This window comes from Eleutherodactylus coqui, chromosome 1 (assembly GCF_035609145.1).
Source record: "Eleutherodactylus coqui strain aEleCoq1 chromosome 1, aEleCoq1.hap1, whole genome shotgun sequence".
Taxonomy (NCBI): domain Eukaryota; kingdom Metazoa; phylum Chordata; class Amphibia; order Anura; family Eleutherodactylidae; genus Eleutherodactylus; species Eleutherodactylus coqui.
Window position 1 is genome coordinate 37239220 of NC_089837.1, and position 12800 is coordinate 37252019.

General features: G+C 42.1%; 1 protein-coding gene across 1 annotated transcript in view; it reads right to left on the reverse strand.

Moving 5' to 3' along the window:
• Window positions 1–399: 399 nt before the first annotated feature.
• PINX1 (PIN2 (TERF1) interacting telomerase inhibitor 1) overlaps window positions 400–12800 on the reverse strand; it is a 103852-nt gene continuing 91451 nt past the window's right edge. Inside the window, exon 7 of the mRNA XM_066594921.1 lies at window positions 400–1086. Coding sequence (XP_066451018.1) covers window positions 523–1086 — 564 coding nt within the window. The 3' untranslated portion in view covers window positions 400–522. The remainder of the gene's footprint in view (window positions 1087–12800) is intronic.

A 12800-nucleotide genomic window follows, 5' to 3' on the forward strand; every position in this document is an offset into this window, starting at 1 on the left:
TCTGCATGGAGTTTCTATTTTGTGTTTCTTCTCCTCCTCCACTGAAGGACAGAGGCAGCAGAAGAAACACCAAGGTTAGCGCTGCTGCCTTGCAGTGCTGGGACCCTAGGTTCAAATCTGAACCAAGCAGTTGTTGTCCTTGGTCGGGTTTGAACCTAGGTGGCTAGGACCTCAGCACTGCAAGGCAATAGTGCCAACAACTGAGCCACATTTATAGAAAGAAGAGGATGAGGACAAACGAATCACTGGAGGTTCTCGTTTGCATCAAATCAAAGTTATAGCAAAGTTTGAACCTAAACAGTGTTTGGCGGTTACGGTTGGCCCAACACTAAATATTCCCATAATTAATGTCACAGGAGTTTTCATCTGGAAATTCAAAACTCATAAGACCCATGAAAGTGAGGCCATCAGTGGATTTTAATTCATAAGAAAACAGACGTTTTTTTTTTACAGTGAGTCCACGTCTATGGTCAAGTATCGGGGCACGGGGCAGTGAGAGATGTCTTATGTTCGTTCCATGTTCTAAGCTTCTGTTCGATTTCGCTTTCTCTTCTTTTCCTTTGGTTGCTCTGTGTTGATACATTCATGGGGGGTAGAGGAGACATCTTCATCCTGCCTTTCATCACACAAGTCTTTTTTCCTTTTGTTTTTCTTCTTCTTCTTCTTCTTTATGGTCTCATCCTGGTCTTCTAGCTCTTCCAACTTTTCCACAGTTAACACTTTGTCATCTCTCTTGCTCTTTGGCTTTTTTCTTCGCTTCTGACAATCTGTGGGGTCCACAGAGGTTTCAGTTTGAAGATTCTGCACTTCCGGCTCCTCTGGGCAGTGGTCGTCCTTCTTACTGCGTTTTTTCTTCTTAGATTTTTTCTTTGTGTCTTCTGGATGGTTCTCCACCGTGTCTTCGGAGCCTGGCTCTGCACTCTCGGGGACCACCTCTGTATGCTTGGCATATGACTTTTTAAGAGCTGCCATTCTTTTGGCAAAGTATTCATTTACAGATAGAGAACTTGTCACGGTGTTTCCTGGCTCAGTGTCACTGGTGGGACTTGGACTTTCACTTTCATCTTGTTCAGAATCCGTTTCTTCCTGCAATAAGACAGAAACCATTACTCTTAAAGAAAAAGGATACATAACTATATTGGCTATTAAGGCTCTTAAAATGTGCTTAGGAGGCTCCGTCTGACACCTCTAACAGAGATCCACCCAAAATCATGAACAAAATAGCACAGCTTGCTGCACTGTTCCATCCTGAAAAAGGCCAGGGGGCAGGATGGAAGCTGGACGGACCCCATTATTGTAAATGGGGTGCGTTTGGTGCTGTTTGGTTCTATCACAGGAGTACAATACAGGATGTAACTCAGGATCAGTAGAGGATAAGTACTGTATGTACACAGTGACTCCACCAGCAGAATAGTGAGTGCAGCTCTGGAGTATAATACAGGATGTAACTCAGGTTCAGTACAGGATAAGTAATGTATGTACACAGTGACTCCACCAGCAGAATAGTGAGTGCAGCTCTGGAGTATAATACAGGATGTAACTCAGGTTCAGTACAGGATAAGTAATGTATGTACACAGTGACTCCACCAGCAGAATAGTGAGTGCAGCTCTGGAGTATAATACAGGATGTAACTCAGGATCAGTACAGGATAAGTAATGTATGTACACAGTGACTCCACCAGCAGAATAGTAAGTGCAGCTCTGAAGTATAATACAATATGTAACTCAGGATCAGTACAGGATAAGGAATGTATGTATACAGTGACTCCACCATCAGAATAGCGAGTGCGGCTCTGGAGTATAATGCAGGATGTAACTCAGGATCAGTACAGGATAAGTAATGTAGGTACACAGTGACTCCACCAGCAGAATAGTGAGTGCAGCTCTGGAGTATAATACAGGATGTAACAGCATCAGTACAGGATAAGGAATGTATGTATACAGTGACTCCACCAGCAGAATAGCGAGTGTGGCTCTGGAGTAGAATACAGGATTTAACTCAGGATCCGTACAGGATAAGTAATATAAACAGTGACTCCACCAGCAGAATAGTGAGTGCAGCTCTGGAGTATAATACAGGATATAACTCAGGATCAGTACAGAATAAGTAATGTATGTACACAGTGACTCCACCAGCAGAATAGTGAGTGCAGCTCTGGAGTATAATACAGCATGTAACTCAGGATCAGTACATGATAAGTAATGCATGTACACAGTGACTCCACCAGCAGAATAGTGAGTGCAGCTCTGGAGTATAATACAAGATGTAACACAGGGTCAGTACAGGATACATAATGTATGTACACAGTGACTCCAGCAGCAGAATAGTGAGTGCAGCTCTGGAGTATAATACAAGATGTAACTCAGGGTCAGTACAGGATAAGTAATGTATGTACACAGTGACTCCACCAGCAGAATAGTGAGTGCAGCTCTGGAGTATAATACAGGATGTAACTCAGGGTCAGTACAGGATAAGTAATGCATGTACACAGTGACTCCACCAGCAGAATAGTGAGTGCAGCTCTGGAGTATACCACAGGATGTAACTCAGGAGCAGTACAGGATACGTAATTTATGTACACAGTGACTCCACCAGCAGAATAGTGAGTGCAGCTCTGGAGTATAACACGATGTAACTCAGGGTCAGTACAGGATAAGTAATGTATGTACACAGTGACTCCACCAGCAGAATAGTGAGTGCAGCTCTGGAGTATAATACAGGATGTAACTCAGGATCAGTACAGGATAAGTAATGTATGTACACAGTGACTCCACCAGCAGAATAGTGAGTGCAGCTCTGGAGTATAATACAGGATGTAACTCAGGATCCGTACAGGATAAGTAATGTATGTACACAGTGACTCCACCAGCAGAATAGTGAGTGCAGGTCTGGAGTATAATACAGGATGTAACTCAGGATCAGTACAGGATAGGTAATGTATGTACACAGTGACTCCACCAGCAGAATAGTGAGTGCAGCTCTGGAGTATAACACGATGTAACTCAGGACAGTACAGGATAAGTAATGTAACATATTAAACTAAGTGACTACTTATCAGTTCTATAAACTGTAAATTAAAAATCACTCTTTTTTTAATAATAGGTGGCATGGATTAATAAGAAAAAGCAATGAAATAATGAGATTTATAGCCAGTGAAGCAGCTCTCTTACCAACCCAAAGCCCCATCCAACAACACTGAGCATTTAATAGCGTTAAAGGTTAAAGTAATTGAAAACATTGGAATGTTTTTGGCAGAAATATGTGAAATGCAGCACAAACTACCAAGGAGTCTCTGCTAGAAATCCGTCATTTTGTGTCCTGATACTTGGTGATGGCCCGCCAGCGCTCAGAGGAAGGTATAAAGTTTGACATCTTAGTAGCCTCTTATCGAACAGATACATCAAAGTCAAACTCTGTTAGTGCAGTCCCTGGGGGGACATCATTAGGAGGAGATGATATATGACTTGATCGATATACCATTGGCCGTATGTCCATCATAGAAGCCCACAACTAAATTCATTTACGCCAAATTTCACAAACAATGGGAACGAACACTAGATAGCTTCTCCTCCAACAGTGGTCTTCTCTCTGGATCACGGAGTGTTCTTGGGTTCACCATGAAGCCAAAGCAACAACATCTCTAGATAAACTTGAAAAGACAGATATTTCGGTGTCCTAGCCCAACGTCTGTGCACTATTAGCAAGTATGTGATTCGTGGCGGTAGACCATCGGCAACTGGAGAAAAGGGTCTGAGGAGATGCAGAACGCTCTGGTAGATGTTGGGTTGAAGTCGCGGACACATTACTTTACACGCTCGGTAACCTTGCTTACACGCAGCCTCCCAGTGACTTTAAGGGCGGGTCCTTGTTGTCTTTAGAGTTAATCTTTGCTGTCTTAAAGGGATTGTATAACACAGGATTTATTTTTGCACTAATTAGATACCAGATACTGACAGATTATTAATTACTAATCTGTTGTCATTTGTAGATTGTACATTTCTTCCTTCAGTCTTGTGTAGGATTACAGGGGCGGCCATCCTGCTGTTGTTGCTCTGTTAGGGCACTTTCACACGCCATTATTTTGCCTTGAATATCTGGAAGCCAATACCAGAAGTGGGTTCAAAACATAAAAAGGTGAACATATTCCCATTATATTATTCTTCGGTGTATTTTCCATTCTGGGCTGGGTTCACACGGGGCGGAATTGCCATGCGGACATTCCGTGAGGACTAGAGATGAGCGAGTATACTCGCTAAGGCACATCACTCGAGCGAGTAGTGCCTTAGCCGAGTATCTCCCCGCTCGTCTCTAAAGATTCAGGGCCCGGTGGGAGAGAGTGGGGAGGAACGGAGGGGAGATCTCTCTCTCCCTCTCCACCCCCCCGCTCCCCGCCGCAACTCACCTGTCACCCACACCGCCCCCCGAATCTTTAGAGACAAGCGGGGAGATACTCGGCTAAGGCACTACTCGCTCGAGTGATGTGCCTTAGCGAGTATACTCGCTCATCTCTAGTGAGGACTTTCCAAGCGGAAATTCCGCCGGCAATCTTAAGCCCAAGACTAACCAGCAAAGTGGACAAGACTTGCAAAAATCTCATCTACATGCTGCGGCCAAGCCGCGCTGAAACAGATATGCTGCAGGGAATTCAAAGCCACGGAATGTCAATTGTATCACTGTTTCCATGGTGGCCTCTCTCCTCTATGGGGAGAGAAGGCCGCAAAGGAATACAGGTAGCGAAGCTGCTTCAAAACCCGCGTCAAACATCGCAGGTTTTTAAGCTGCATTTCTGCGCCGGAAGTCTCACGGCATTTCTGTGTGGATCGGCTGCAGTCATTCTGCGAGATTTGCGCCCCTAATAGTGGTGGGTAAAAGAGTCCTTAGCAGTAGTTTTGCTTTGCAGCCACCACTTAAAACTGGAGTCTGGAGAAGACTCAATGACTTTTATAGGAGAGTGCTGTGGGCATGCTCAGTGATGAAGACAATGTGCAGGGAGGGGAGGAGGTGAGCTGTGACCATCTATTGTCGATAGTGTGATCTTGCGTTATTTAATCTTGTCTGTGATGGTAGTCAGACGTGAGAAGGAGAAAAGTGGTCTCTAGAAAAAATTGGTTTCTATGTTTTCCCCTCTCTCTTTGTTATCTACACTTAACTGATCCCTTTTCTTCCCAGCCCTCAAGGCAGACTGTTCCAAAGAGGCATATCGTCTCCTTTAAACAGGATCTCTCCAAGATACTAACTCTCTTCCAAATTCATTATTTTTGTATTCTGATGCTTGATTTAGTAAGTGAGCTAATGGAATCCGCACTATATAGCCATCTTATAGCGCTGCCTTATCTGAAAACATTTTTTTTGTGCTATTTATTGCAAGGGCTCGGTGGTCAGTGTGAAACTTGCAAGATTTCAAGATTTTTTCCCTCGAGATAGGCTCGTAAAGAATTAAAGTGTCCCTCCAAAATTCTGTCCCAGGACTGGAAAGTGGAGGGGTATCTTACTTGTACTTTATCTCCTCTTCCTAGCTCCTCTCTACTGCTGGTTTAGTGCTTCGTTTTCGGGCAGTCATGATGGCCGCTGCTATTTTCTGGTGATTTAATAGACTCTATGAAGTGCTCTGTGATTGGCCAGCACTGATTAGGTGAACAGCAATGGCCAATCACAGAGCAGTTACAATGCATTAGTAGTCTAAGGATAGTGTCAGCCATCGAGGCCACCTGAAAATGAAACAGGTTGGAACGAAGGGCCAGGTAAAATACCCCACTGGTCCAGGGACAGAATTTTGTCCCAAAACTAGAGGGTCGCTTTATATGCATATAAAACAGTAGGTCGGTTTCTGACAATACATCCCTTTAAAATGTTAAACCTGCACCATAAATCCCAGCAGTCATTAGCATTAAAGAAAAAAAACTAAAACACTAAGTTTGGTTCTAAATTGATAGTGGCGAGTCGTGTGAATGAAGACTTCCCTTTCAACGCAATTCGCAATTGGAAACAGACCGATTTTACTGGTGGAGTGTGAAAAGTGGGTGCACACAGCATGGAGAGGGTCATAAGAATTACTGAAAACACTAACCCAACCCCCACTCTCCCGTCAAAAAATGAAAGCCTACAGACACCTAGGTGCACATTTTTTAAAGCAACATATTTTTACACAAATATAAATTTTTGCTAAAAAATTGAAGATATTTAACTTTTTTTCCTCCGATGCTTGTAGTATACGGCTGTACACTACAAGCTGGTGGACTTCGGTTTCTTCAAAAAACAGTCTAACTGATGGCTTCTACATCGGAGATGGGGGGGTTTCGTGGTCCAAGTATGCATACAGTTGGAAAAGAGGGGAAGTTGAAGATAAGGCAGTCCCCTACGAAAATTTGCATTGGCCTGTGTAAAGACCTGGTAGACAAGCAATGTAAAAGGACCCTTATGCCAGGGCCACTTGTATATAAAAATAACTAAACTGCAGTGACTATAGGAGACCAAAGTGACCATCATGTTCATCCGGTCACTCAATCACTGCTCCAATGATGCCGTATGGTAGGTATTTCCAGTTAGAGGGTACTGTGTGCATATAGCAGACTTCTGGTTAACACTAGGCTTGGTTATGCTGCACATCTTTTCGACCATTTTTGGGCCATACTAGTATTTTTCCTAAATGTGACATTTACTACGTTTTGATCTCATTTTACATCCGTAGATCTTAAGTGTAGCAAGAACTGCAACTGCTCATATTGCGGTATTTTTGTGCTTTTTAGATCTTCCAGACCTACCAATTCTCAAGAAACCGACTGCGTTCTATATTTTATATACACACACTTGTGTTTTGTAGACCACCTGTTCTTCTCAGCCAATGTTCTCCACCTGAGTGAGTCTTGCCAATCAGCAGGCACTCCCCAGTACCAGAAACTAGCAACACCCGTCTCCACTTACTCTTCTGAATTCCGAATCTGACAGGTTAATGACTGTAACCGACTACTGATATGAAGTAATGCTCCTGTAAGAATTCTTCTCAACACAAACACATCCCTCCTCCCCTGCCCGCTCTTCTGGCTGTTGCAGGCAAGGTTTCACAGAGGCGTTTTGATCCTACAAACAAGAACCCCGTGGTCACTAACTTTTATGATGATAAGAAATTTAATAAGCATGGGCCAATGCACACAGAGCCAGCAGGGCATGGAGACAGGCAGGATGGTGCCAGCTCTAGGAAACTATTCAGCTGATGGGGAAGCATTAATCATATTGAGGTCCTGGTCTATGTGCCAGCTCAATGCCCGACTACCCCTACTGTCTGAAGTGAAGGCTGCCTGCTCACATATCCATGGCAACTTTATCAGAGACTGTGCTTCCAAGTAGTACCAATCAAGTTGTGGCCAACTTAATCATTAAACCATCTCAAGGGAAAGCTTTCAGGTAAAACAACGGTAATCTGGGCACTGGGCAAAGACGAAAACAAGAGTTAAAGTTAAAAAGATATGAAAATAGAACGTAAGCCCAGTACCAGTCTGTCACTCGGTAAGCTCATGTTTATTGTACTTGCTTGTTTCTTATTGTCAGTTCAAGTTACACAGTTAAACCTTTAGGAATTCGAAAAACCAGTAAATTCACCAAAATTGGCCAAACTGGGAGGCCATTGAAGTAATCTGAAACCCTGTGGAACAAGGGGCAGCCAAGTGACCATCCAGCCTTTGAGAGAAGCTACATGTTCCCGCACGAACATGACTCTACATCGCCTCAGAAAATGTATACATTATTGATGACATGGCGAAATGAGCATATTAAAAAGGGAGTTGTCTCAGAGACAAACCCCTATCTGAATACCTTCTCAGATGGGAATCTAGATGAAAGAACTAGGTCTGCAAAAGTGGCTCCCCCTCTGGTGGACCTGCCTAATCCAATCATGACCATCTCACTCTGATGTGAAGCCAGACACAGCTTTCCTGGGTGATAATAGCCGATTACTGAGAATTGGAGAAGCCTGAGGCATGACGATCCGGTGGTCACCCGGTCAACCTCTAAATAAACAAGGGTTGTTTTCATAAGACAACCTTTAAGTAGTTAAAGCGGCTTTAACTCCTTCCTGACATCTACTGTACACGCACAGTGGATGTTGGGTGTCCATGTATGAAACGTGCTTAGGCTACCAGCCCACCCCATACGCGGAATGTTTCACCTTGTCCTTGGCAGCTGACACCTGGCTGCAACTGCCAGTATCGTAGGCAACTCTGATGCCAGCCTTCACCAAGTGAGATGCTGCTGTCAGTACTGACAGAAATGTTTAAATGTTCCGACGGAGGGGGGCTTCCTCTATCTCCTGAACACCCCCGCAACAAGATTGAGTGCTCTTCTGTCACCTGTGGTAGAGCTTAATAAAATTACATTAAATGTACAATATACTGTAATACTGAAGTATTGCAGTATATTGTACATGTGACAGTATATTGTAGGTATACAGATATATTAGGACAGCGCTCCAATAGACCCACATGACAATATCGATAATGTGAATATATGAAGGGACTCACACGGTGCCTAGTGGAGCTCCTTGCATGGAACCCCACTAGCACCTCCAGATCCTGGTGTGCCTGTAATATACAATGCTGAGGTCTTCTAGTCGTTCCTCAATCCTGAATAATCAGGAGAGCTGCCGAGTAACCGTGTCCACCTATCCGGAGGACCCACAGATTGTGCTTGAAAACGTCGCGATGAAAGCACCGAAACGCATTGCACTGGATTAAAAGGTTTTATTAATACTGAGGATCCTCGGAAGTCTGTCCTTGAGCGGGGCGGTTTCTACATTTCGGATAGTATATTGCAGGTGTGACGCTAGTCCAAACCCCCTTTGGGGACTAAAAGTCTATGAAGATATCACTTTATTTATACCACAAGATGAATGTTGACAGCAAAAAAAAAAAAATACGGTGCATAAGGGTGGGTTTTCCCCTCGTTTCCATAAAAAAAAGTTGAATAAACAGCAATCAAAAAGTTGTATGTACCCCAAAATGGTAACGATAGAAGCGAGAGGCTCACACCACATCCTGCAACAAGCCTTCAATTCTTAAAAAGTCTCATCAATGTAAAAAAGGTATAGGGGGGGGGGGGGGGGGGGCAGAAGATAGCAACTTTTTTTTTTTTTTTAAAGAAGGTATTTTTTAAAGCAGTGCACTACAAAAAAATTATATAAAAATTTCTTATTGCTGTAATCATACTGACCCACGGAATACAGATATAACGTTCATCTTCCCATGAATGCCGTAAACCACAAAAAAAATTGCAAAATTGCATTTTTCCTCCATTTCACTTTACTGAGAAATGTTGAAAATTCTTTCAATACATTATATACTTTAAATAGAATCACTGAAAAATACAAAGCGCCCCGCAAAAACAAAAAAAAACACATAACCATCAAAAAAACGGACAGAAGGCTACAGACATTAATAACCGACATGCTAAGTAGCGATCACCATTATTAACCCCCGTTTCCACAAGATGGACAGGTAAAAAAAATAATAGAGTAACAATATTGTTTAATTAGTGACAACTCCTGTGCATCGCCTTAGGAGCAGAATAAAATTTACATATATGCAAATTTGTGTGTGCGGAAGCTTAATTGCGTCACAGTAGAATAATATTGTGATTGTCCATCGTTAACTGTTTTGCTTATTTACACTAAGTAGTCATTGTCACAAATCCTTGTAATTGTTCGGATCCGAACAGCCAAAGCTTTGTGTAAACAGACCTTCTGGCCAAAACAGATTTTGCGCAATAAATTTCTCTCTCCCGTCAGCTTACAGCGACAATTGCTGGATACAGTGACAGCGCAGGAAGATAAAGACGACATTCATCCGAGGATCAGGATCATCGATGCCGCATCCTTGAAGCGAAAGGAAAGAGCGGTTTGGAGCTTTTCCAAGATTGCAAGAGATCTTTGTCACGAAGATTTATAGGACAGCTCTAGATTATTCAGTTCTTACGAAACAGAAGCCATCGGAATGGAGAATGCATTTTTTCTCAAAATTAAAAGATAGCAGCGTATTTAGTCATCGCGACAAACGTGCGGGAGCGCCATCCAGCAGCGCTGTGCGGAGAGGGCTAAAAGTACTCTACTATAGAAATAAATCTCATACGGGAGTATTTAGGACCTCGTGGCCACCACTAAAAAAAGTTGGACAGCGGTGGGCGTTTTGCGAGGTCACCTTGTTTGGAACTGGGCAACACGGACATTGCAAAGAATTGCACGACTTAACCAGCATTTGTGTTCAGAAGCAGAGTGGCTCTCAGTCACTTTTCTCACACTGGTTTGACCTTAATATTGCCTTTCCGAAAACTTAAGAGACATCAAGTGCAGCAGCAGGAAGAAGATGAACAATGGGGCAAATTTACGATTGGAAATGCAGAATTTCTTTTTTGGAGCAAATGGTACAGGAAAACTGTCCTACGTGTTTGGAATACATTTATGAGGTGTTTTATACACTTTTCGACAAGTCCAAAAAGAGGCTTGGCTCAGCAGGAAATAGGGTGCAGCTTGTGCACCAAAATATGCCACAATGTTGGCCCAAAATGGTCATAAATAGAGATGAGTGAGTATACTCGCTAAGGCACATTACTGGAGCGAGTAGTGCCTTAGCCGAGTATCTCCCCGCTCATCTCTAAAGGTTCGGGGGCCGGCGGGGAGCGGGGGGGGCGGGGCAAGAGAGGGAGGAAGGGAGGGGTGATCTCTCTCTCTCCCTCTCCCCCCCCCCCCCCCGCAACTCACCTGTCACCCGTGCCAGCCCCCGAATCATTAGAGACATTTGAAAGGAACTTTCAAACGTTGATCCAGGGATTATTCTGGCTGCCATTATGGAGTTGGGGAGGAATTTTTTTCCCCCCAAATGGGCTAAATTGGCCTCTGTCTCATTGTTTTATTTTTGTGGCCTTCCTCTGGATCAACGAGGGTGTGGGGAAACAGGCTGAAGTAGATGTACATTGTCTCCTTTCAGCCCAACATACTTTGTTACTACGCTGCACAAGCCTTTCTATTCTTGGCTAGCAGTTGCGCTTGTTGCTAAGAATCTCTCTCTGAGCCTCTCTAGGGTATATTCACACTTTATGTCATATCTGAATGTAACAGTTCCTGGAAAATGTAAACTCTATACAGATGAACATGGCAGTCAAATTAATTTATGCACCAAATCTGCACCTACAGACTTCCCAGCCTATAATAATCACAAAAAGCATTAATTAGGAAGCAAGAAGGGCTTAATATAAAAAACTATTAAAAATGGAGACCTTCAGATTTCCCTTTTAATGTACCCATATGTAGGAGGAATGGAACGATTCGGCCATTATTCTGATTTCCCCCCCCCCCCGAATTAGTACAATTAAAAAAATTGCTGTGGCAAAAACATCTTTTTCAAAAAAGGAAAGAAAATCAAATGATTTCCCAAATAAAATAAGGATAACATGTCAATAGAATTAAACATTCGGCAATCCAATACAACAATAAGGTCAAACCATCGATAGGCCGACACATAAAAGATTCCCAAAATATTTGTAGGAAATCTCTCTCCAATGAGAGAAAAGTTTTTTAAAAAAAAAATCACCTCCTGAAACCCTGATTAGTGGATCACTTTCCAAGGACCTTCACGTTAAAGAAAGGTTTTGGTCGAATTAATCCTTTAATGATAGCTCTCATGTTGCAGGTCAGGCCGTCAACGGGATGATCTACAGTAGCTAAGAGACTAAGAGCCGCGGCTGCTCAGTGACATTCTGCTGCTTCATTGGATTGTTTTGGCCATAACGGACACATTAAATACTATAATTTGAAGATGGACGTATCCTTTAAAATCTACTGTGTGTAACTGGAAGGCAGATCACATTTCAGTAAAATATCAAAAAAGAAAAATCATTTTTCAAAAAACACACTTTTGTACTACCCTGTTTCCCTGAAAATAAGACATAGCATGATTTTTCAGAATTTTGGAGGATGCAAAATGATTTTTCAGGCTTTTTGAGGATGCTTGAAATATAAGCCCTACTCCAAAATTAAGCCCTGCTAATAGTTAATTTAAAAAGTCAATTTAAAAATAGTGTCCAGGCAGCTATACATGTAAAAATGTTAAACCTTTTTGAACAAAAATTTATATAAGACACTGTCTTATTTTCGGGGAAACACGGTACTAACAACTTAGTTAAGAGAAATGAGCAGATTGGAGAGAGTAGATGACTCTTCACTCCTATTAACCTCCACCACTGCTGTCTGCAGGTTAACAGAAAGAGGGGAGAGTGTGACGGCAGGGTCAGACTACACGGGGTTTGTAGCCTGGGGTCCACAGCTAATATGCAGATCTATGCGTCTCCATGGTTAGACTCGGATTTTTAAGCAAAATTATTTGCAAAGTGTGCTTTATTTATTATACAAAACATTTTTTATGCAAAAAAAAAAACAAACAAAAAACTATTTGATGGTTAAAGAGTGGGCCGCCCCTTTAAAATATACATTATTTTTGTAAAATATTTTTGTATTGTTTTGTAAATGTTTTTTATTTATTTATTTTTTTTGCAAATCACAATTTAGTTTCCTGTGGATCATCTTGTCCCCATTTTAAATATTTATAATAAAGTTATATATTGGCCTTTACTGAATTATACATAAAGGGTCTCATTCAAAAACAGTCTAAAATTTAAAAAAAAAAAAGACCTTTGGGGCTAAAAGGAATCAAAATGAAAAAAATAAAAAAAAGGCACTTACCGTGTTTCCATAAAAATATATTAATTTTTGTTCAAAAAGGTTTAACTTTTTTACATTTATAGCTGCCTGGACACTATT